Genomic DNA, 25,922 nt, shown 5'->3' with positions numbered 1-25,922 from the left:
ATTTTGTTGTTGATGTTAGTCGCGATGAATTCTGGGCATTCTCGCTGTGCCCTCTGTGGTCCTCCCAAACTTCTCTGAGCCTCAATCAAGTTAGAAACAAATCACTACGCTTTTCCCGGAAGTTTCGAAATTGGATTTAGAAATAAAGCTCCAAAAACTACCTCTAATTTGTTATAATTAGTCCAAGAAAAAATGCAATAAAGGAGTGTTGTTTATAGTTTAAAAGCAGGTCAACATTATTAACAAAGCCTAAAATTAATGAAATAGCTGTGGTTTTAATTTGAAATCAACCAAACATATGTGTTTTTGTGTAAAATAAAAAAATCAACAATTAATCATTGGATATATTTTCTTAGAACAAAATATTCTAAATTATAATAAATACATTTTAAAAAACCATCCAGTGTCAAGTTTGTCCTGATCTGCATACCAATTTTACAGTAATGTTGTTCAGGTTATGCTTCCTTTCCTGTCATAACTGTTTGTTTTGATATATTTTTTTGTCCTTATTGTGGTTCGGAAATTGTGCTTTTTGGTTTTGTTGTTGGATTAGCTCTTTTTGTTAAAAACATTTTATCTCGACAGTTTGCACTTTTTCAAAGCAAGAAAGCTCAAAACAACATCCAATTTTTCCATTTTATACCTTCTTTTCTATCATACTTGCTTGATCTTTATTCATTTTTAATTTGCTGCTTTATGTAGCTTCTGAAATATTGTTAAATATTATTTTATTTTATTGTATCCACTTATGGGGTGTTATTTTGAAAGTACATTCCGGAAGTTTCTCTGCTCTCCGTTGTTTAGTTTTACACCGGTAGATCCTCCATTGCCTTTCCATTCATTTCATTCGCGCACAGTCGCATCCGAGTGGCGAACCCTCCCCTCACATTTCTCTCTCCGCCTGGAAAGATGGCTGCTCCGGCGGTGGCGAGAAGCTCCGGCCCGCCGCTTTGCCCGAGCTTCGCGGAGGTATGTTCGTTTCTGGAGCGCTACGGAGCAGCGTTGGACCTCCCCGAGCTGACTTTCCCGCAGATAGAGAGGTATCTGCGTGACACGACGGCAGGTGAGCGCTCGGTAGCGGTTGGCAGAAAGAAGTGGTGGGAAGCTGCGACACTGGAAGCCGAAGGGGCCAGTACCACCACTGGTACCTTCATCATCGTGATGTTGTTGGACTCCGTTGGAAAATGTGGTTTTGTCTCTGAACCCGACAGAGCAGCGTCACCGCTGGATCTTTAGCGTTTAACGGGACCGTTATTTTACCAGGGATGGCCCGGGTCGAAGCCAGTTTTCCAGGGTAGTCTGACAGTTTTACCCCGATTTTTGTGAGGTGTCGTTCAGGTTAAACTTTGGGGGGGAAACGGGCACACCAGGGAGCACAACATGTGGCGCCATGTTTTTCTCGGTCCATTTAGTGAGGAGCTGTGGATAATGTTGTCAGAGCCGACAGATTGATCTATTAAAGTTGGACTGGGAGCCATGATGCAGCTCCGCCGAGTGACCACACACAGCCAACCGGTTAGCTCCGGAGCCTTGTCAGGTGTAATTTTTCACCGGCCTTGTCTCGCAGGCAGTTGAACCACATGAAAACCGGTGTGTTGCGGGGCAACAGCTCACCACGGTCGGCATTTTATTGTGTCTGTCAGACCCTAAAGAGCCATGTTCGTTCGGAACATTGGATGTTATTTTCTGGAAGAGGGGTAAAGTGGCAGTCAATTTGCGCCTGCGCACTAGCCTCTGGCTAGCAAGCTAGCTGGATTTCTGTCGAATATTTGTAAAATGCGTTTTTAGAGGTTTGTAGCTGTTTTACAACACCACAGTTAGTTAGAAAGTCCTTATTCAGAGTCATACATAAATGTGGAATAGTTTTGGCCCTCAATCTAAGCTAATAAACTGAGAAATTAGACTACGGGTTAGCGTGTCATTAGAGAAAACTGGAGTTTCCTGACATTTTAAATGTTCCGTGACATCCTCACAACAGACCACCCGTAGTAGCCTTTTAATTTTATTTTTGTTTAATTTTGTTTTTAAGGAACGTTGTAACATTGTACCTTTTGTTATTATTACTGTCAAAGTAAGAATAGTAGATTTATGTATAATAACATTAATCTAAAGACAAATAATATAAATATTTATTCTAAAGAAATCTCAAAATAAACTACACAACAAAATATTCGATAATAATTTAGCATAACATGTAATAAGCAAATCAAAAAACATAAAATAGCTTCACAAATGTACATGATGTTAATTTTTCCTTATTTTATTTTTCAGAATTTCTAAATATTTATATTTGTGAGCTCTTGAAAACCAAAGTCATAATCTTGCACGCATTCTTATCCAATAAAGTTGATTCAGATTCTGGTGTATTCTAACCTTTAGAGTGATAATTATGTAAAACAGTGATTCTCAAACATTTCAAATTAAGGACCACATCACTAAACAACGAGCTTTTTAAGTCACCAAACTATCAAGATGTTTTAAAACAGAACAAAACAGGATCTGGGCTTATTATTGTATGTTGTTTTATCACAAAAGATCGAAACAACAACAAACATTTTATCCATTAATAAACCAGGAGCTCACCTGAAGTCAAATTCATTGTTAGCTTCTGTAATAAGTAGTATATTAGCACTTCTGGCAGCTTGTATTTCAGTATATCTCCGCACGATAAATGCATATATAGCTTTTATATGCAAATATGTTAGTTTAGTAATTGAATTCGTACAAGTTTCCTCTTTAGAGTTGGATGAAAAGAACCTTCATTAGCCACCAGCATTTAATTTTAGGTCTCTGTCTCTTGGTTCGGTGTTTTATTGGGGGGTGTAAATATGCTCCATTGTTTTGTTTAGGCTTTTTATCTCTAAATTACAATTATTTTGAGTAATATTTACTTAGTAAGTATTTAAAACTTGCTTACAAACCCTCCTCATCACAGATCACCCTGAGTACAATTGAAAGCAGGTAAAGTACCAGTGGTGGTTCTTGAAAACATTGGATATAAAGTAACAAATCCTGTCCTTGTTAGATGTAGCAGTAAACACGGAGCAGCACGTTATTCTAGGATTTTGATAACCTTGAGTAAAAATAACATGGCTTAATGGCATTTAAAAAAGGGGAAAACACATTCTGAAAAATGCTATTATTTAAAATGTAGAAGAAAGTGTAGAACTGATTGATTATTCTGTTTATATTCATGTTTTATGTTAGATTTATTGTTTAAAAGTAGTTCTCTTGTGTTTATTAACTAGTAGAAATATAGCAAACTGATCATTTTTCTTTCGAAATATTTTTTTGTTGCTTAGCACATTTTAAAAACATGGCATTTTACATTTATACAGAAATGTTCCTTTTTTCCTTTAATAAACTGATAACAACTGGTTAGTTAGTCTGGTATTTGCTCGGGATTGTCTGCAGTTTGTCTCGTTAAAGAGAAGCCACTTGTAGCTTACTAACTGTAACGTGATAAGTGGTTTCCACATCAATTCATTTTATTAATCTAGTGCCAAAAAACAATAAATATCATCTTTACAAGACAATCAGATTGAATTAAAATACAGAAATGTGAAATCAGATGAATTCAGTCTCATGAAAAAAATAAACATTTAGATTGCATTCTTTACAATTTGACTAGTTATGAAACATTGCGATCAAATTCTGTCAATTGCTTTAAAATCTATAACAGTATAAAATTTATAACACCAAAGCAACAGCTTGGAGACGCAAAGTTTTCAGCAATCTCTTGTTCTGTGCAAGCTTGTGGGAACAGTGGAAAGAAACAACTCTATTTTAACTCATACTTGCATATCCTTATATTTTGCAATATTTATTCATAAAAACAAACATTTTGTTCGCTCTTAGCAGAAGTTTTTTCATGTTCAGTAGATTTTAAGCAGTTTCTTTTCTTGTTTTGCTTTGCAGTTCCTAAACCGTTGGTGGAGCTCCATGTGAAGCTGCTCAGAAAGCTGGGGAGGTCCGTGACCACAGACCGCTGGGAAAAGTACCTGGCTAAGGTAGGAAGATCCCCCATTTGTTTTCTTTTAACTCCTTTTTAATGTCACCAGACTGTTTGTGTTAACTGTGTGGGAATCACTGCAAAAATACTCTTCTCAAAACTACATAAAACACATAGAAAACAAGATGTACTTTGTATTGTTACTTCAACTAACAATTATTTTTAGTAATCAAATATTCCGGCGATTAATCAGATTAAAAATACAAACAAACAAATTAATTTATTTATAAAATAAGAAAAATAAATATGGTATTGCCCAAAATGCAGTAACAGCATTCCTTTAGTGAATGCTTGGCCATTTGTAGCAAAGGATGCATCTGCAGCTAATAAATACTTCTGTGAAAAACTCTTTCTGCTTGACTCAATGCAGTTTTTTGGATTATCCTATTAATGAGTGGATAGGAAAAGGTGAGATAGGAGATATTTTTATTTTTTACAGAATTTGAACAAGGTGAAATTAAAATTCTGCCTCTTGAGTTTTGGGTAGAAAATATGTTCAAAGAAGTTTTTTTTTTTCTTAAATGGAAAATATATATATTTTTGTGTAGTTTTGGTCTAATTACTGCTCTGAGAGTGTTCAGGAAAAAAAGGCCTTTTTCAGTCTATTTACTTCAGTTAACTATTAATTTATTACTAAATTAGTTGACAATTATTTCAGTAACCAATTAATCACGTTCAATCCGATTAATTGTCTCAGCTCTACTTCTTATTGATATTCAAGAATTGTTCACTTTAAAGAAGTTCCTGTATCTTCCTGAAAAGCTACTTGTAATTTGTTTTATTTCAAGAGTATCAAGATATTTATTTACACTATAAACTAGACTAAAATACTTGGTGAGATTCTGTGATTCAGTTCAGACACAACTGACATGTTGTTGTGTTGTTTAGGTTTGCCAGGAGCTGAACAGCACATGGGCCTGGGAGTTGGAGCAGAAAGGTTACCAGGAGATGTCGATGGAGTGCAAGTCGAGCATCCTCAAGGTGAGATGTTTTTACAGTCCTTTAAAGTAGATTATTTTAGTCATCGATTAATCTGTCAATTAATTATCAGTCAATTATCTTGACGATTAATCAATTAATCAGATAAAACAAATTGCCACATTCTGCTGATTTTTCATTTAGATCATTTTTTTTACATTAAAAGTTTAAAACAAACAATTCAATTCCTTTCTTAAACGAGAAAATAAGTGTTTTATAGCCTAAAATGCAATAATTTAGCATTTTTTAGTAAACGATTGATCATTTGCTGCAGAGTATGCGTCTGCTGTGAAAAAAATGTGAAAACTAAACATCAGTACAGTGTAGGGATGATCTGTTGATTATTTTTTAGATTATCCAATTAATAATTGAATAGAAAAGGAGATTTTTTTTTACAGAATTTGAACCAAGTTAAGCTAAAACTACTAGAGGAGTTCTGGGTGGAGCAGATTTTTTCATCTCACTTGCAAAATGTACTTATTGTTGGTGCAGTTTTGGTTTAATAGCTGCGTTTCATGGGTTGTTTTATTTTCTGCAAATTGTCTTCTTTTGAGTCTGTACACTTCAGTTAATGATTAAACAGCTACTAAATTAGTTTATTATTATTTGAATAATCAATTAATCATGATTAATCGTTTAAGTCCCACTTTAAAGTCTCAAATATAAGCGGTTAAAAATTTATTGTATTCTTCCACCTGCTTTTCATCCCTTAGTATCTGTGTGAATGTCAGTTTGACGACAACCTGAAGTTCAAGATGGTGGTCAACGATGAGGACCCCGAGAAGATGCGTCTGCAGCCCATCGGTCGGGACCAGCAGGGCCTGATGTACTGGCTCCAGCTGGACCAGGAGCAGAACATCCGGCTCTACACAGAGGAGCAGGACGATCTGGACGGATCCACCTGGAAGTGCATCGTCCGGACCCGGAACGACCTGGCCGAGGCTCTGGAGCTGCTGAAGGCTCAGATTGAGTCCAGTCAGAGTCAGGATCAGGACCAAAACCAGAACCAGGCTGGAACCAGGAGCGCCAGCCCTGCAGAAAGAGACACGAGTACAACGGGGAAATCAGAGAGTAACTATCCAGACAATAACTCTGTTATAGGGGCTTTAAAGTTTCATATGAAAAGTGAAAAAAATGATATAAAAATGTTGTTTAATTGTAAATAAACAGTTTAATAGTTTAGCTGTTATGTTTAATCATCTATTAAAAAAGTAAATTTATTGGATTACAGTTTAAATTGCTAAACATTCATTTTACTAGGGCTGCAGCTAACAATTATTTCAGTAATCAATCATTTTATTGATTAATCTCATGATTAATTGGATTTTAAAAATTGCCACATTCAGAAGATTTTTTGCCACTTAATCCTATTTTATACAATATTAAAAATGCAAATAAACAAGTAATTCAACTCTTAAATAAGAAAAAAGAATTGTCTGCAACAGCAGCATGTTCTTGTGAACATTTGATCATTTGTAGCAAAAGATGCATCTGCAGATAAACAATATGAAAAACTCTGTTTGACTTTACATCAATACAGAGCTGATCGGCTGACAATATTTTGAGTTTATCAATTAATTGGTTAACAAAAGGTCCTGAATAGGAGATTTAGTTGTTTTTCAGATGAAACTAAAATGATGCCATATATTTACAGACAAATTCATTTTCCTTTTTAGTCTTAAATGTAAATATTTTTGCACAGTTTTGGCTGTAAAAAAGGGAAATGTTCTTTTTTTGAGTCTATATTTTAGTTAATGATTAATCAGTTTAATAAATTAGTCGGCGATTATTTCAATTAGTCATCTGATTAATTTTGCTAGATTGCATTAAAATAGGTTAAATCAGACTCAGGTTATGTAATTTGGATATTTTCTGGTTTGGGATCCACAGCGAATGAAAACGATGGAATCAACAGCATCAAACTCCCCAAAGCTTCAGAGGAAGAAAATGACAACAAGATGACCAATCCAGTGACAGAAAAGATGCAAGGTTAGCTTTTTTTTACTGCTTATGAAGAACATTGGATTGTCTTGTCAAGAATCACATTTTAACTCTAAATTTGCCAGCGTCACATTGTTTATCTTTACTTTGCAGTAAAGGTCAGACTCCACCTGAAAATCACAAACTTTAACCAAGTTTTTTGGTCTAGTTTGTAGTGAAAATATTTTAGTATACTTTAAATAAGACAAAACTAACTTACAAATAACTTTACAGTGAGATTTAGGAGCTTGCTTAAAGTAAATAATTCCTTGAAATCTAACTTTGTCCCATTTTATCACATTATAATCTCAAACTTTAAAGTGTTTTGTTGGAATTTTATCTGATAAACCAGAACAAATTAATACATATTTGTGAACACAAAGAAAAATTACACATGCTTATGGAAACTCCTATAATCGGCTTCTATTTCCCTGCATAGTAAAGCATGGCCGCAGCATGATACTGCCACCACCATGTTTGACCATAGAGATTGTGTTATTAGCAGGATGTAGAGACACCATTTTGTATAATTAAGCTCATTTACCTAAAGAACTCTAAGGAGGTTCCATTTTCCTGAACAACAACATCCCCACAGCATGATGCTTCCACTACCAACTCTTAACTATAAACGGTGTCATTAGCAGGATGTAGTAACAGTATTTAGCATAATTTAACTCCATCTATTTAAAGAACAAGATTCTTCTACCAAAATAAATCCAGTTAGCTTCTAGTTTCTTGAATAAAAAGACATCCCCGCAGCATGATGCTGCCACCACCATGTCTTACCATATAGATGGTGTCATTAGCAAGATGAAGAGACAAAACTTTACATAATTTTACTTCATTTATTCAAAATATTCCAATTAGCTTACAGCATCCCCACAGCACGATACTGCCACCATCTAAAGAACTCTAATAATCAGATGAATATGCTCCTTATGCCTCTTTTAGATGTTCACAAGTTGAAATATTGTTTTTTTTTTTATTACAGTAACTAGGTAAATTTAGAAAAAGCTTAAACGGTGTGAATACTTTCTCAAGGCACGAGATGTTTCTCTGTGGGTGATAGTTTACTCCTTACTGTTCTGCAGTAATAAAGGAAGAGGAGGTAAAGCAGGAAAACACTGAACCCAAGATGGAGGAGAAGACGGCTGCCTTCGATAACCGCGTCAGCACCATCACCGCCGTCAAAGCTGAGCCCAGGGACGCAGACGGACCTAAAAACGCCGTGTCCGTCCTCATCGCGCCCGGCGCCGCTCTGTTGAAGCTGAACAAGGAAGACGAAGCGGAGAGGGCCGCCGTCCGGAGCAACCAGCAGGCAAAAATACCACTGAAGAAGAGGGACCTGAAGCTGGCCGGCTGCTTCCAGACCAACCACCTGAACAACGCCAGCAGCAGCATCATCGTCTGCAATCCCTCCGTGATCAACAGCAAGGACTGTCGGGGGAGAGACGGGAAGCCGACCAACTCGTTAGAACTGCAAGGAAGCCCGGCGTCCTGTCTGCAGCAGGTCATCACCTCCAGGCAGGAGCTGACCAATGGGAGAGCGCCTCACCCGCCTCCCAGAGACGGGCATAACGGCGTCATCGGTCAGGTTGGAGTCATCGGTCACGTCGGCGTCATCCGCAGCCCACCTGAGCTCCACAGAGCTCCGGAGGAAAACGGGCCGAAGTCGGAACCAAGCGGCGTGAAGGCTGGAGAGGAAGTGAGCCGGCAGTCGGTTCTGGTTAGGAAGGGACCGCCTGAGCAAGACGCCGCCGCCGCACTTCCTGCTCATCCAATCCCACCGCTAACGGACCAGAAATCGGATCTTACAGAGATAAAAGGAGAATCTGTTGGTTTCTCCTCTCAGATGACGGTAAATGACCAAAGCAGCGGTCAACCGGAGGAGAACCGAAACGTCAAGGAGGAACCTGGAATAAACTCAGGTAGGGCTGCAGCTAACGATTATTTATTTATTTCAAACTGACAGAAAGTAAAAACAGGAAAAGAAAAACAAACCAAATTATTCACTCATTGACGTGATTTTACATAATTTGTTCGGAAAGGAGCTGGTAGAAGATCTGATGATTTCCTGACCCTCATCCTCATCATCATTTAAATCTCCCCACATTGAATGAGAATTAAACGTCACATTCTCAACCTGTGAGAATGTGACGTTTAATTTAATGTGTTTTATTTTAAATGCAATATATAGATAGGTTTTGTACAGTTTTGGTTTAATTACTGCTCTGAATATTTTGGTTTTTTTTAGCAAATGGCTCTTTTTGAGTCTCTATACTCCAGTTAGCGATTAATCGATTACTAAATGAGTTGACGATTATTTCAATAATCGATTAATCACAATTAATTTGATTAATCGTTTCAGCGTTAAACTCAGGAGCGTCTGGAAAAGGAGACTCTGAACCTCAAAAAGCAGAAAAGCTGAATAAGATGATTCAGCAGGAACAAGGGGTGAACGGCGGGCTGGTCAGCGTCGTCAAACTTAAGAAGATCGGGTTTGTTTCGGAACAGAAGAGGGTTCCACTGGAGGAAGCGTCTTCCGAACTCCAGAAAGAAGGAATCCGGCTGAAGATCAAGATCCCACCGCACCGGAGAAACAAATTACGGAGAAAAGAAGGAAAGGAGGAGATGAAAACCCGAGAGGGGCAGAAAGAAGGGAGGCCGCTGAGGAGATCTGCACGGATCTGCAGGTAGGATAAAATCACGATGAAGTCAAAATCTTCTGCTGCGGCGGATTGTCACTAAACATCCCTTATATATGCACCTTTTTTCTTGAAGATCATCTGCTTTGCCAAACTGCAGGCCAAGCTCAAAGGCGGCAGAGAGCCAGAGAAAGAAACCGCAAAAGAAACAGACGCCGCCTGCCAGAACGAGGGATGAAGAAGAGGTGGATGAGGAAGAGGACGATGAGGAGCAGAACTCACCTTCAACAAAGAACCAAAAACACGAACTCGCTGGAAAATTTAGCAAGCGAAGGGTAACCCCTCTATTGTAGAAGAAAATTTAATGTATCAATCTTTTGGATACAAGATCAGACCTTGGCACTGATGTTCCCAAAGGTTTGCTTTAAAAAAAAATTAGCCACTGAAAAATTCAAGATAGCTGCCATGGTTGTCAGGATAGATATATATTTGCACAAAATTTGCCAATATTAATCAGAGATTAATGTTTGGTGCCAAATCATACATAATTTGGCCCATAAAAATTGCATTCATGGATTCTAAAATCTGTTATTAGCTGAATGTGTTTGTTGTTGAACTGTAGCCTTCTTATTTTGAACCATAGAAATTATATATATATTTTCTTGATCTTGTGTTTTCTTTGGTGGGCATTTTTCAAAATGGCCCCCATAGTTGTAGTGGAGAATATATGTTTACACTAAATTTTACAGTAGTTATTGCCAATGGTGGGGAAAAAGTTAAGTTCGCTAACCACTAGTTTGCTAAATAAGAATCTTAGCTATGCTGATGATAAACCGCTAAGCACATAAAAATGAAGGATGTACTGACTGCAGTTTTCTGGCCAATCCCTGCGTACCGATCTTTTAAAAAGCCTTACCTTCCGATTCTGATTTTGGCCGATGCCAATATTTTTTTCTCTGAAATGTTGCTCAATATAGCAAGAAAGTTGCTGAATTGGCCCCAGCTATTGTTAACTGTAAACATGCAGACGTGACCTGGTGGGCCGATCATTTAATTGTTGCTTTTTTATTCATCTTTCTGTTGCATCTTTTCAGGGCAAACGAAGGCACGGGCGACCACGATGGACCAATGTTCGCCCCAAGAGACACAAACCAAATGAGGAGGAGGAAGAGGAGGAAGGCGGGTGGAAGAAACGAGGAGAGGAGGAGAAGGAAGGAAGCGGCTCAGAGGAGGAGTTGAGTAAATCTGAGGAGATTCCCACTGAGGATGCCTGCACTCACTGTGGCCTGCCCAACCACCCAGAACTGGTACAAACTCACACTTTTTTTGTTATTTTTCTTTTTGGGAAATAAGAAATTGACTTGCAATTAATTCCTGATTAATGATTTATTAGATTATAATTAGTTCCAATTGATTAACTAATAAGGTCCGCTTGGAGACCTTTTTTTAGTGTTGTGATTTGGCCGCCATCCAGCAGGGGGCGCCGCTGGTCATCCTTAAATGTAGCCTTTAATAGAAGATGGCGGCGATATGGTAGAACTGTAAAGAGAAACGGTCCGAACAGAGTCCGATTAGGGATGGAAAATGCACTTTATGCGGTTCTGTTTTGAAATATAAGATCCTTAAGCTGAGTTTCACCTTCGTTCAGTCGAGCTGCGTCACGGAGCAACGTCAGTTTCTCTTTCCAAAATAACCGATGTTATTGAAAGCGAGGATGTTAAGATGACGGAAAAAACATGGCGACAATAAGCAAGGTAGATTTTGATGTCTGTCGTGAGATGATTCAAAGTTTTAACGTTCTTTCAAGAGGAACCTCACTTGCTTATATAAAGATAAGATTTATTTGTTATTGTCATCAACAGATTACAACGAGATTGAGATTTGCTCGACTCGAGTTAAGATGCAGGTTATGTGTATATACATAATAAACAAAGACAAAGAAATAAATAGTACAAAAAAACCTATGCACTTACTTATGTAATGTCTCTTTATGGGAAATTAAGCCTTTAACATATTTCCGTCTTTTATTTTTCCATTCAGCAACTTGTGAGGTTGCTGTTTTATTATTTATAAATATGTCTTAAGTTTAATAACATGAGAAAATCACAGTTTTCTGTTTATTCGGTCAATAATTAATACAGCTGACACAAAATAATGTTAACATTGTGGCGTAATCAATGTATATATTTCACACCCGAATGTATACTTTTTTTGTGAAGGGGAGAAGGTTAGGTGAGAACACACCAACGGTTTTACTTCATTCTGTTTTTGGTTTTGAGTGGAAGACATTGAGAATAAAACAAGACTGACTCCATTTATATTTTCGTCTTTTTCTGCTGACTTCCACATTGGTGACCCCGAACATCTGCCAACATCTGAACATGTTTTTTAACGAGATGCTGCCGCCGCTTCTTCGCCAGCTGTGGTTTCAGACCCAGTTTCTTGCCAGGCGGCCGTTATTCCTACCACCGCTTCTGTTTTTGCTGCCGTTATCAAGCTTCCAGAGTTCTGGCAGTACGACCCAGAACCATGGTTCCAGCATGTGGAAGCCCAGTTCCGTCTCCGTGGGAAAACCGCCGATGAGACCAAGTACTTCCATGTAGTCGCTGCGTTGGATTCCGGTTCCACTCGCGTCTGATGCTGAGGAACCCACCAACCGCTAACAAATACTGCGTGTTTAAGGAGAATCAATTCATTATTAATTATATATATTTTTAAAATATATAATAAAACATATTATGAAAAATGTTACAATTCATGTTATTGAAAGACAGTCGACACCTTTTATAGGGGGAAAAACAAAACATTACTGTTTGTCAATTAATTGTTATCGTCAATCGATATCATTAATCAACTTTACATTAATTCATTCATCGGTCATTTGTTTCCTGAAGGAAACGCTTCACAACTGCAACAGAAAATAATATTTTACTGCAGGGGCGCTCCAGTTTTTCAGTTTGGTTAATGGGATCCGTTTGTTATTATTTTCAAGTATTTTTCTGTACTGATCAGGTTCCTGATCAGTTTCCTTGCACAGAATTTCAGACGAATAAACTGAGATAAAACCAGCAACATTCAAAGTGAATAAGTGGTCTGTCTCCACCACAGCTGCCCTGAGGCTCGGCGTTGATCGCAGAGATCCTGTTAGATTAGGAATGTAAAGCCTTTGGGGATCACTGGTTTTAAAAATACAGCACATTGTGTTCTGCTGTTTTTCACAGTATCACAGTCAATAAGTCCAACATTTGAGCCACATTCAGTTCTGTCTACTGACTTTTAATGTTAAAGTCAAAGAAATCTGAAGTTTTAGACTTTGAGCTTAAATATGTGAGTTTGTAAAATAAGTAGTCGTGTTAAATTCTTACTAATTTTGACATTCTCTAAGACTTGAGTAAAACTTGTAGTTTTAGGTTGCCAATTAAAAAATCTGAAAGAATTATTTCCCAGGGTTCTTAGCGGCAGGTTTTTGTATCTTGTGTGAGGGAAATGAAAGAGTTATTAGGCCAAATGTTTATTTTAGGGTAGGCCTGTTGCAATAAACAATAAATCAATTAATCACATGATAAATTAAAACAAGTTCAATAATTTTCATTTGAATTATTTATGTTTTTTCTATCAAAAACTGGATGATAAAGTTTTCAGTCTGGTGCTTTGGTCTCAACTAGCCTTTTTTTAAGGACAATTTTGTCACAATTCATTTTATTTGTTGTTTCTGTTTTTTTTTTGTTTATTTTGGATATTTAAAATGTCTCCCAATTCCAGAGCTGAATATTTGTAAGAAATTATTGTTTATTGATCATAGAGAATGTGTTCTTGCCTTATTATGCCATTACTATATAACTTGAAAATTGTCTCAAAATAACAATATTATCATTTATCGCAATAAATTCTTGGACAATTTATCGTCCAGCATCTTCTATCTTAAAATAGTTCTTTCAACTTCCATAATGTTGAGAATTATTTGGTTTAAATTCCAAGTTAAGTTATAACAACTCACAAATTAAGTTTAATGAGTTTTTAGAACTTAAAGAAAAATCTTAAAGCATCTTCTTGTTGCTAAATCAACTTGGTGAACTTCAATTTCTGAAATATTTAGTTGACTTGCTTTTCAAAGGCAGCAGGTGAACGTCTATTTTCAGGTTGAACCACCTTCAAATGTTTTACAGTGAAGACGCAGTTGCAGATTAAAACTTCACATTACACGAGCAGAAACTCCTGAATCAAAAAAATCAAAACATTTGCTTTTAAATGATGAAAAACTTTCTTGTTGGTGCCATCCGCAGGTTCTGTGTTGAGTTTTCTCACCAGTGTGTTTCCTCATGTATTTGTGTGTTTTTTGCTCAGATCCTGCTGTGTGACTCGTGTGATCAGGGATACCACACCGCCTGTCTGCGGCCGCCGCTCATGCTGATCCCAGACGGAGAATGGTTCTGTCCACCTTGCCAACATGTGAGCTGGAAATATTTACAAACACATTATATATATGTTTAATATATATATATATGTTTACTGTTCTGGTCAGTCAGAAAAATTATGATTTCATACAAATTTTGTGATTCATTTATATTGTTTTGTTTCATCCATTACTGGGTCACGTTTCTTTTCATTTGAAATGTCAGTCATGTTTGATATACAGCATTTTTATAACAACTGACGGTAACATAATTACTAATTAATATTGTCCCATAAAATGAAACTATGTGCCTGGGAAACACGTGATCTTGCCCATTTAAAAAGGCTGGTTCTGTTCTGGGGATTCATCATAAAATCAAGAAAATTACAGAAAACTTTGAGCATCATTTGCATGAGCTTCTTTAGTCAGAGGCCTCATCATGACTGCTGGTACATGGACTGCTACAGCACCAACAACGCAGAGGAAAATCATATAAAATAAGTTACAACAACAAAAAATGTTTTCATCCACTCATACAAACAAATTTAAAGTTCTAGTTTTATTCTTATTAAGTTCAGTTTATTGTTCAAATTATTGATTTTGATGGTTTAGCAAATTAACTTTTGAGAGGAACATCTACAAGATCCTTTTTTTTGTTCAAACTGCCTTTTCATTCAAGACTTTTTGTTCATTTTAAACTGGAAATCAATTGAATAAACAATAAAATAGTGAAAAAGGTTTTTAAAAAAACAATAATTACAGTTTTGGTGTCATATAATTTACTCACCTTAAATTTTCTGATGCAGCTGCAGCCAGTCCTGGTTAAGGTTCATGTTTCTGGTTTTTAAATGAGCAGTTTTTCCCTCATTTGACCACAAACTGACGGCTGGACTCAGGAGATGGGATGAACTGATCTGTATGTATCTGTATGTATTGTTCTTGTAGAAGATGCTGTGTGAGAAACTGGAGGAGCAGCTGCAGAACCTGGACAGCGCTCTGAAGAAGAAGGAACGGGCAGAGCGGAGGTAAACCAACAAAATATGATTGTTTTTTAGCATCTTTATTTATTTGTAAATTGCATTGAAGGTAAAGTTTTGTGTGGCCCTTAGACGCAGTTTATGAATGGTTTACTCCAGAAAATGGAGCTGATGCAGATGTGTGTTTCTTTGCATGATATTTTCAATAAGAAATGTATACCTTAGATAATATATTTTAGGTACAAAACATGTATTTTCCACTTTTTTGTTTTCATTTTAAAAGTGAGCAGAGCCACAACTCTCCAACTTTTTACCCAAAAACAGACTTTATCACAGCCAACAATTAAAATGGGCTAAATGCAGTTTAGAGTTTTCAATTCCTGTTTTTGTTGCTGGAATAAACTATGGAATAAACTACTATTCATAACTAATAAGTTATGAAACTGTACAACTTTGAGACACTTTTTCAGACTTTTTTAATTAAAATGCATGTTTATTTGTTCCTGAGCAAGTAAACAGAAAATGATTTGCTAGAAGAATTATTTAGCACTTTGTATTATTTTGGCTGTATTGTTATATTTGTGTAGTTTGTTAATTAAATTTGAAAAATAGAAATAAATGAGATAAAAAATATAGATTTTTGCATTTTTAGCTGAAGAAAAATACAAATAAATTGTGGCTCCTGCGTGTGAACAGCTTCAGCTTGGAGATTTTGGTCTTTTGTGCAAAAAGTTTGAACACCGCTGACAAGAACAATTCTTAACGTTTTCCTTCGTTCCAGGAGGGAACGGCTGGTTTACGTCGGCATCAGTGTGGAGAACATCATTCCTGTAAGTCCGGTTCTGCCACGCTGTGTTAAATCTGCACACAGCAAAAACACAAAATCTTACCAAGTAATTTTTGTACAGTTCTTCTGCAAATGTATTATTACACTTGAAATAAGACAAACTAACTTAAAAGTAACTTTTCTGCAAGTTATTGGAGCTTGTTTTCAGTCAATAATTCCTTAATATTAATAGAAAGTAAGAAGTTCCACTGGTAGAATATTCCACTGCTCCGTTACCTAGCAACGCCAGCCAAGCCCAGCCCGTAACCTAGCAACCTAGTTATAATTCCACTGGCAGATAGTTTTACTTTCAAATGTTTTGTTTAAAGTTAAATAATCTACCAGTGGAACTAGTATTTTCTCATCAAAATGAATGAATTATTACATGAATTAAGCTCCTTTGTCTTGCTAAAAATAACTTTTAAGTTTGTTTCGTATTACGACAATATTTACATTAGAAACTGGACCAGAAATACTTGCTAAGATTTTGTGTTTTTGCAGTGTAGCTGTCAGGTTTTATCTGTGCACTGGATTTTGTTTTGAAGAGGATTTTGTTTGCAGTCATTTGTTTTGTTTCTTAGGAGGGAGATGTGGAAGAGGAGGAGGAGGAGGAAGAGGAAGAGAAATCTACCAAGAAAAAAGATACAAAAAAGACCAAAAACCTGGGGAGGAGATCAACCAGGACCAGGAAACACATCAGCTACAGGTGGGAGCGGGTTTGGTTTGACGTCAGGGAGAGTTTGTGTCATTTTGCGTTCTGTGACCCGTAACGAAGGAAGGTTGAACTCTGGTTCTGGTTCTGGTGCAGGTTTGATGATTTCGATGACGCCATCGATGAGGCCATAGAGGAGGACATCAGGGATCTCTGCAGTGGTGAGAATCCAATATCTGAGTGTTATTTAGTATTTAGACACCCTTTGCCACAATATAACCACAAACCTTGGCTCTGAACTTTGACTAGGCCATTCGAATTCTGCTGTCCTGCTAGAAAGTGAGCCCTAGTCTCAAGCTTTTTGCCGCTGCTCAGTTTTTCTTGCAGCATTTTTTCTGTTTTACCTCAATCATTCCCATCTATGGAGGATTATTAGAGCCATTGTATGAAAAAATTAAATTACGAGAATAAAGTCGTAATATTGTGAGAAAAAAGTTGTAACGATACAAGAATAAAGTCATAAAATTACAAGAATAGAGTTATACAAATGACGAGAATAGTCATAAAATTTATTTTTGTAATTAATATTACCACCTTAGATGGAGTAGCATTTCCTCAAAGGGAAATAAATCATTTCCTCTTGGGGATCTATAAAGTATATTCTATTCCATTCAAAATTATTATTAAGTTATAAATTATTATCTAATACTCCATCATACTCATCGACTCTGACTGACTAACTTATACCTGCTGAATAACAGGATGGTTGTGCAGGAGGCTCCACTTCTGCTTTTCAAAGATGTACAGTTGTATGATTGAGCATCTGTTTTCACATGTGAGTGTAAGCGTTGAGTTGGGGGCGTGGCCAGCAGCAGCTTATTTGGATTTAAAGGGACAAGAGGTCCAAAAACAGGAGAATAGGCAGAAATGAGCAGAATAAAATAAAATTTTTTGCAAAAACTGTAGGGAACATGTTTTGTATAGACCAGAGCCACATGCTGACCTGTTAAAGGAAGCATAATAGGTCATCTTTCCTAATCATGTGACTCTGTGTTGGTCCTTAATGTAAAATGCCAATGAAATACTTCAGGTTTGTGGTTGTATTGTGACTAAAGCCCTGTGACCGACTTATAAATGTAGCTAAACTTTGAATTTTTTTATTTTAACTTTTACTGGGTTTCAGGAGCAGAAACGGGGAAAGAGATCCCCTCCGTTGTGTCCGAGGGCGTGAAGGAGAACCAGCGGCCAATCAGAACCCAGAGCCGCACCGCCAGGAACAAGAAGAGACGGCGGCTGAACGACCTGGAGAGCGACAGCACGGCGATAGAGAGCGAAGAAGAGTTCATGCTCAGCAACAGGTCGCCATCACGGTTTTATACTTCCTCCTCCTCCCCGACGTTCGTCTGATTCCTTCTGATTTTCTTCCTGCAGCTCGGAGGAAGAAGAATTTGCCGCTTCGGGTGCCGACGACGGCGAGGAGGACGATGAAGATGCAGGCAGCGACGGCGGCAGCTGGGACAGAGGCGCGCGTCCCAAACGGGGCACGAGAGGGACGCCTAAATTCAAACCCAGGATGCCCCAACGCCGGGGCAGGAAACGGCGGCGGAGGCGGTCCAGCGAGGAGGAGGAAGAGACGGATGTAGAGATGGGTGGGTGCCATCACTTCTTCTTTTTTATTTAGGTTCTGTTATTAGCCATCTTGTTAAAGATGCGTTACAAAACTTTAAAATAATTAATCAGCATAAGTTTAGAAATTAAACTTTGAGAACATTGATTTGTTATCGTAAGAAATTATTAGGGTTAAAATGATTAATCCGATTAATCAGATTCATTCGATTAATCATACTTTAATTTAGGGCTAAAATAACTAATTACATAACAGAAAAAAGCAAAAATAGTGTGTAGTTATGAGTTTCTTAAATATTTCAGTAATTCCTGGAAAAAAAGATTGGTAAAAGTTTTAACGAAACATTTGCAGAAATGAGAAAATAAAATGATGCAAACAACAAAAAATACTTTTTTTTCAATGTAATAATGAGAATAAAATATATAAATATTATTGATATTTTGTATTATTAAATATTATTGTCGTTTGGTTGTGGAAGTTTAATTTGGGATTTATTCCATAAATATTTAAGATGCTTTTAAAATGTATTAGAGCCGCTGTAGAACTACTGATCCAGAACCCAAATGGAGGTTAAAACAAAACCCAGAATCCTGAATGTTTCCCGTCCTGAACTTTATCGTCTATTTTGTGTTTTTTGTTCAACAGATTCAGATCGGTTCAGCGACATGACGGACAGCGACGCAGACAGGAAGAGGCGTGGCCTGAGGCGGGGCCAGCGCCAGCAGGTGAACTACCGCGAAACATCGGAGTCGTCCGACAACTCCAGGACGTTGGCCAAGCGGCAGCCGGTGAAACGGCGCGGCCGACCGCGGAAGGAGCATTTCTCCAGCGACTACAGCGACGGTCAGCAACGCTTCTCAATTCTTTTCTTTTCATTACAGTTTAGTTTTATTTTGTTTTGACTTTTTGTTTGTCTAATTCATTTAGTTTTAAAGAGTGTATTTGCTTGTTTTCATTAGTTATTATTAATCAAATTTTGTTTAGTTTTACTTTAGGTTTTATTAGTATCAGGGTAAATATAGTTATAATATATAATATATATAATATAGTTATGTACATATAAGTATCATTGTTTATCGCAATGACTTCTGGGACAATTTATCATCCAGCAAAATGATCTTGACCGGTCCAGATCTAATAGATACATAAACACTAAAACAAAGGATTTTACATCTATAATTTCAAAAAGTTTTAGTTTTACTAACCCACGATACAGTTCCAGTTAGTTTTAGTTTTTCCTTCAGTTACCATTTTCATTTATTTCAGTTATCGAAAATGTTTTCAGTTTTTATTGTGTTTGTTTTACTTCACTAGAATAACTTTACTTCTCTCATTTTCATATTTTCTGTTTTTAGTTTCCGCTTCCTCGAGAGATTCTGAGGATGATGACGATGACAATGATGAGGAGGAAGATGGCCGACGGAGAGTGGACAAGAGAAGAAGAAGAGGAGCGGAGGAGGAGGAACTCCGGAGCGGCAGGACGAGAAAAAAGCGGAAAAGATACGAAGATGAGAAGGACGAGGAAGGAGGGCGGCGGCTGAAGAGGAGGCAGCTGAGGAGGGAGGATGAAGATGATGATGGGAGGAAGAGGAGGACGGAGAGAGACGAAGAGGATCCGGAGCGGATGGGCCGGGGGAAGAGGAGGGAGATGCTTTCGCAGCAGCGCCGCAAACTCCTCGCTCAGATGCTGAAGAAACGCCGGCCGTCCACCGACGAAGACGAGTCCGACTCGGACGATTCTCAGTCTTCATCGGGAGACGACCGCCCAATCCGCAAGAGACTCAACCGCATCGACTCCGATGACGACGAGGACGAGAGACGCGTCGATACGGACGACGAAGACGAAGGACAGAAGAGGAAAAAGTCGGAGCACAAAAGCGACGGCGGAGCTCAGGAAAAGGGGCGGAGCCTGTCTCCATCAAACGGACACCAGACCTCCAGAGACGCTGAGAGACGGGAGAGACACAACGGCCCCACGCATCCCGCCGAAGATGAGGAGGAGGAAGAGGACGAGGAGGAGGAGGAGGATGAAGGCCAGTCGGACTCATTGAACTCTGCCCAGAACAGCCCGCGGTCATGATGGCCGACTGTAAATAAATCTCCAATGTTTTTATTTTCCTCTCAACCTCCATCACTTCTCTGCTTCTCACTCTTCTTCTGTGGTGGAGCGCTACAATCCCAAATGGGCGCCGAAGCATCGCGCCCGCCCGGCGGAGCGGAAATCCCGGAGTCGGTTCATCGTAGCAGAGACCTCCAGCTAGCATCGGATCGAACTCTTTACAGCGAGGTGACGACCAAAATCCTCCAAAATAAAACTGGGAAGAGGAAAAAACCCGAAAAGCTTATAGGAAATTGTGATTAATTATTAGGATTTGATATTTTATTGGCCAAGTTTAAAAATGTGTATATATAGTAGATTTAAAGTAATGAGAACTACTGGTTTATGTATTTTTTTATTATTTTATGCCCACCTTGTTTTTCTGTATTTGTACCTCTTTAACTTTTTCGCGTTTTGTCACGTTTGCCACAAACATCAGTGTGATTTTTTTTTTTCTTTGATAGACCAGCATTTTCTTCAGAAGAAAAATCTGAAAAGTGTGGCATGCCTTTGCATTAGGCAACACATTTTAAAGCAGTGCTTCTCAGTTCCGGTCCTCAGGCCCCCCTGACCTGCATGTTTTAGGTGTTTCCCTGCTGCCACACCTGGATTGAATCTATGAGTGATTAACAGGTTTCTGCAGTACTTGGTGGCTGCAGGACAGGTAATGCAATCATTTGGATCAGCTGTTCTGAGATAGGGGTGCAGCTAAAACATGCAGAGCAGGGGGCCTGAGGACTGGAACTGAGAATCACTGGATTAAAGACACATTTTTCACTGCAAAAACACAAAATCTTAGCAAATAATTTCAATCTAGTTTCTAGTGCAAATATCTTAGTTTACATAAAAGAAAACAAAACTAAATTACAAGTCACTTTTCTGCAAAATATAGGAAATTGTTTTAAGTAAATAATTCCTTAATTACATTATATTTCACTTATAACATTGGAAAAATGTCACAAGTGAAATAATCTGCTTGTATGTTTTCATCAATATTAAGGAATTATTGACTCTAATCAAACTCCTATATATTGCAGAAAAGTTACTTGTAGCTTAGTTTTGTCTTATTTTAAGTGAAAGAGACCAAAACTACTGGCTAAGATTTTGGGTTTTTTACAGTGTTTAGCAACCAGGCTAACTACACTGAATGACAAAGCGATTAAACCCTCTATTGTGTAAAAACATGGACTGGAGTCTGGATGCTTTAGCATTAACATTAGCAATTGAACGTCTTAGTCTATTTAGTCAGAAAAAACATTTGTTCCATATTTCCAGACCGTCTCCTACATCACAGTAATTTGCATTTCCAGGAATTTTCAGATTAATTTTGCATGTCTATAAATTAAAACTAAAAATATCTGGCTATAATATTACAACTTTCTTTAATAAGTTCACAAACTAAATGTTAGATATTGAGACTAGGATGTTATCTGACAGTATGAAGTCAGATATTTACAATAGGACAAAAAAAATTGTGGTGAATTTATATTTTTCAAAGTCTTAAGTTGCTGATCTGGGTTTTTTCTCCATTTACCAAATTTTTCACTTTTTAAAGTCAGAGCATATCTTAGATTAATATAAACCTAAATTTATACCTTTTAATTGTGGAAAATGTTAATTTTTTTCCTTGAAGATTTACAACTTTGACACCAAGTTGTGTTTCTTGTGAATACGTTGTAATTGTAGGATGGATTTCTAGGGTGAGGCTAAGAAAATTGAATAATTACGACAGTAAATATAGACTTTCTTTCCTCATACTATGACTTTATTATCAAAATTCCTGTTTTAATATTTCTGTTAGAACAATAATCTAAAAACTTAAGATTTTTTCTTCTTTTTTAATTTAGTCATGATATCCTGGTACTCTGATGTCTCTAAAGAGTTAAAACGTTTTTCCTTTTTCATGTTTACACTGACAGAAACCAGAAACAGTGAAGCACATTTTCCATATGCAAACTTATGACACCACATTTGGGCAAATGAAGATGTGAAAGCAATAATAATAATTAAAAAGAGTAAATTTGTGTCAATTTTCAGAAAATTACAAGAAACAAGACATTTTCTCTGTTTGAAATGTCACAACTTTGCTGGAAGAAAAATCTATTTTTACAGTAACTTTGCGTTGGTCCATCACAGAAAACAACAACAACAACATCGATGTTTGTGGCTCTAATGTGACAGAAATCTTGAGAAAGTTAAAAGTGATGTCAATGCTTTTGCAAAGCACTGTTTAATTGCTATATTTTATTCTTTAAAACTGAATTATACAACAAATATATCCCCCCCATCCATTTCATTTCATTTAAAACATTTTTATTCAGCGTTTTTCAGTTTCCAGCTACTTATTTTCACAAATCGTAGACCTGGAGGTCCGTGTTTGCTGTACATACTGTCTGTATGCTGTTCTTTGTAAGATAATAGACGTCCTGTTTAGTCTTCTTGTAAAATATAGTGTTATATTTTATATAAGAAGGTGAGGAGGAGGGACGCTGCGAGCGCTGAGTTTAGATCGATCGGCTTTCAGCAGTTTGCTTGTTTTCTTTGAGAATCTGCCGTGGGGGGAAAAAAACGTGCTCTCAGAAAAAAAATAAGACACACATTAGATGATTACATTTTATTTTTGTGTGTTTGGAGCCTGAAAGAGCTGAACACTACTTTAACACTTAGCTACTTGTCTTTTTATAGGTTTTTAACATTTCATGTCCCAGTGGAAGGAATAAAACTTTAAAAAACCTGATTATTTATCTTCTAACATGTTGGAGATGAACTAAAGTCAGATGGGTTTTAGAAGTTGTGCTTTCAACGGGAAGAGACGCTGTTATAAACAGTTAATAACCACACAGATACAATTTTCTACATTGCCTTTTATGAAACAAAGTGAGGGTAAAAACTTACGCTACATACTTCTATTCTAGCATACAGTATACAAGTAGAAGTACAAACATTATTCGTTGTTACCTTCATTTCAGCGCAACTAATTGTCCAGAGTACATTTTCCTTGTTGGTATATTTGCATGTTTCTTTCTGGTCACTGCTCCTCCCACAGAGCTGAGAAAACCTGAAAAATATCGTAAAAAATAGTCTGCGGCTACGCACCACTGTGTATTAGGGTCATTATTGATAGAAAATTAAAAATAATATTAACAAAAACTTAATCTCCAAAAAATTCAGAAATGTTGACATCAATCTCAGAAATTTTCTGGAAGAAAAATCGGAGCTTTCTTAGCTCCAAAATTAAAACATCTGCAAACAATAACTGACAAATTTTAAGTTTTACCTTAGAAATGTTAAAGAATAAGAGGAAAAGAGCTCAAAAGGGTGAAAATTTGAGGGGGAAAAATCAAATTTTTAGACAGATCTTAGAAATTTTTCAGAAAAAACAAGCAAATTTCTGAGCTCAAAAAGTCACATTTTCTAAAAAAAAAAATAAAAACATCTGTTATCACAAAGGTGAAAATTCTCATGTTCTGTCTTTCAAAAGTGAAAACAATTTCAACTTTTGGAGCTCAAAAATAAAAGTTTTTCCTAGAAAATTTCTAAGATTAATTTTTGTGTTTTTTCTTGTGAATTTATATCGTTTTTCTATGTAAACTGGCCCTATTAAACAGTTGTAGCCATGACTTCAAGTAACAATAAATTGTAAAGTGTTTACAGACTGTAATGTTTTTTTTAAGTAAATGAGTAGAAAAATAGTCGACCGGTTTTTGAGATTCACTTTAACAGGTCACAGGAAGTAGGATTTTTTTTTCTGTCTGAATTTGTTTTATTTTTTACGTAATTGCAGTTGAAGTATTACAAGTTTTTATTTTCTTTTGATTTTCCATGAAGGATTCAGACCCTGTGAAATATTCAGAAACATCATCTCCATATGTACAGTTTTTACATCAAAATGTTGGTTTTTCTGTCTGCTTTCACCCAGTGTGCCTCCCACTGCTGTAGGACTTATCTGTCAAAACCCAAAATATACTTACAAAAATATATTTTCTAAGGTTCTTTTCTGCCTTTCTTAAATAAAAAAAATCAAAAGTAGCCACTAGAAGGTTCAGATACTCATGAATATTAGTTTTTCATTTGTTCAACTTGTAGTTTTCCTACCGTGGCTTTTTGTTTGAGGCTTCTGCTGTATGCGCGCTGCTGCTCTAAAAAAGGCGGGAATCACCATAGCGACGGATGACTCCATGTTCCTTCTGGAATTTTCCACTCTATTTTTAGTCTCCTTCGTTTCTGCTAATAAGTTAGCGGAAATGTGACAGTTAAGGTTTGAAGGGAAGCGTGTTCATCAGATAGCTTCTTTTTGATTTTTCAGTTTGATCACAACTTGCTTTAATCGAGTTTTAAAAAGTTTTCCCTCCTCTACAAATCTGTGACACCATTTTGAGTCCAAATAAAACACAACAGTTAGCTGAAGTCCTCCTGCCCCATCTTCATTTTTGAAATAATTAAATAAAAAGCTTCCTAGAAAGAAACACAGTCACAATCTATTACTCTTTAAACAGAAAAGAAGATTAAACTATATTAAAATGCCAAGTATTTCCTTGATGTTTATGCATAAATGTTTTGCGGTAAATTCGTCTTTTTTCTTATGAATTACACTTGATGCACGATGAAAAGAAAATTGAGATTTATAAAAGTAGTTACAGCCTTTTCTAATATTTTTTTTATTTAAAAGTTGATTTTGTTTTCTATTGCTTGTGCCTGAGAAATTCAGAAAGTCAAGCTAATTAACACCTGCTTAAAGAGGAGGGTAAAAAAGTATGTAAAGGTGAAAATTTGATTATTTAAAATGTGAGTTTAGCTTTTGTTACAATAGAAAACCACCTAAAAACTGTCAAATCTGGGTGGTGTATAAAGCTTTTTAACCCGAAACAGAATTGGTTTTCAGCTCAGTGCTACGTAAATAACCAAACGTTGTTTCAGGTACTTTCCTGTGGTTGTTCAGCTGTTGTGGGATTACATTACAACACTTCTGACTGGGTTTCAACAGCTCATAATCATGTTTACTTCTCATCCGAAGAGTTTAAACAATTTCCTTGATGCAGAAAATTTGATGATTTGCATCGATGTGGAACCTGCAAGCATGTTTTCTGGGATTTGACTCGGTGTTTTAAGAAGTCGGTCTCAGTAAAAGTCTGTTTGTTTGACGTGAGATCACAATGCGAGGCTTTTTGTTTTCACCAGTCCAGCATCATCCAGTCCTCTGCGCTCCGGTTCGTTTAAAGCCGACGCCGCTGGATGTGAATGCGGCTCCTTCCATTTATCTCTGTTGTACTGTTACTGTAGTGCTGCTGTAACAAATGTTTTCTAAGTTATTAAAACCAACATCTCAAGCATCTCCTACAAGAAACTCTTTTTTTCCCCTAAAAAGTTCGTTGTTGTTGCCTCTCAAACTAATAACTCACAATCATATAGATGTTTTTACATAAAATACACATTAACAGATTAATCTCACTAAGTTTAGTTGTTAATTTTTACACAAAAAAAACATCCTGACCTTTCAGATTAATCTAAAACACAACTTTATTTGCATTTGTACAACAGCCTCCAAAATGTTGTACAAATGCAGCCAAAACAACAAAAAGTTTTTATAACCAATTCCAGGCAATAAAACTTATATAGATTTCTTATTATTAATAATAAAATTCCCCAATTCTATTGCTAAATTAACATGTTCATAGAAAGTTGAATGGAAAGAAAACATTTCAGGAGCACTTTTTTTTTACATTATTATTAACCC

At 36.8% G+C, this 25,922-nt stretch overlaps 1 protein-coding gene across 3 annotated transcripts; it reads left to right on the top strand.

Moving 5' to 3' along the window:
• Positions 1 to 828: 828 nt before the first annotated feature.
• Positions 829 to 20,435, top strand: rsf1a (remodeling and spacing factor 1a). 3 transcript variants are annotated; one of them, XM_027999297.1, is made up of 18 exons: positions 829 to 1,063; positions 3,919 to 4,010; positions 4,901 to 4,993; positions 5,704 to 6,040; positions 6,881 to 6,979; positions 8,062 to 8,898; positions 9,339 to 9,663; positions 9,752 to 9,950; positions 10,710 to 10,922; positions 13,960 to 14,064; positions 14,954 to 15,033; positions 15,767 to 15,815; positions 16,393 to 16,517; positions 16,620 to 16,684; positions 17,647 to 17,821; positions 17,895 to 18,112; positions 18,736 to 18,933; positions 19,446 to 20,435. In XM_027999297.1, exons 1-18 carry the CDS (start codon positions 910 to 912, stop codon positions 20,168 to 20,170), a joined length of 4,089 nt encoding a protein of 1,362 aa, XP_027855098.1. In that variant the 5' UTR covers positions 829 to 909; the 3' UTR covers positions 20,171 to 20,435. The 3 variants fall into 3 exon arrangements, with proteins under 3 accessions (XP_027855098.1, XP_027855099.1, XP_027855096.1); XM_027999298.1 differs by having other exon boundaries at positions 5,704 to 6,061; positions 9,776 to 9,950; XM_027999295.1 differs by having other exon boundaries at positions 5,704 to 6,061.
• Positions 20,436 to 25,922: the final 5,487 nt, after the last annotated feature.

Source organism: Xiphophorus couchianus, chromosome 18 (genome assembly GCF_001444195.1).
Source record: "Xiphophorus couchianus chromosome 18, X_couchianus-1.0, whole genome shotgun sequence".
Classification (NCBI taxonomy): domain Eukaryota; kingdom Metazoa; phylum Chordata; class Actinopteri; order Cyprinodontiformes; family Poeciliidae; genus Xiphophorus; species Xiphophorus couchianus.
The sequence above is the reverse complement of the archived record's forward strand: the minus strand, read 5'-3'. Positions and strand labels throughout refer to the sequence as shown.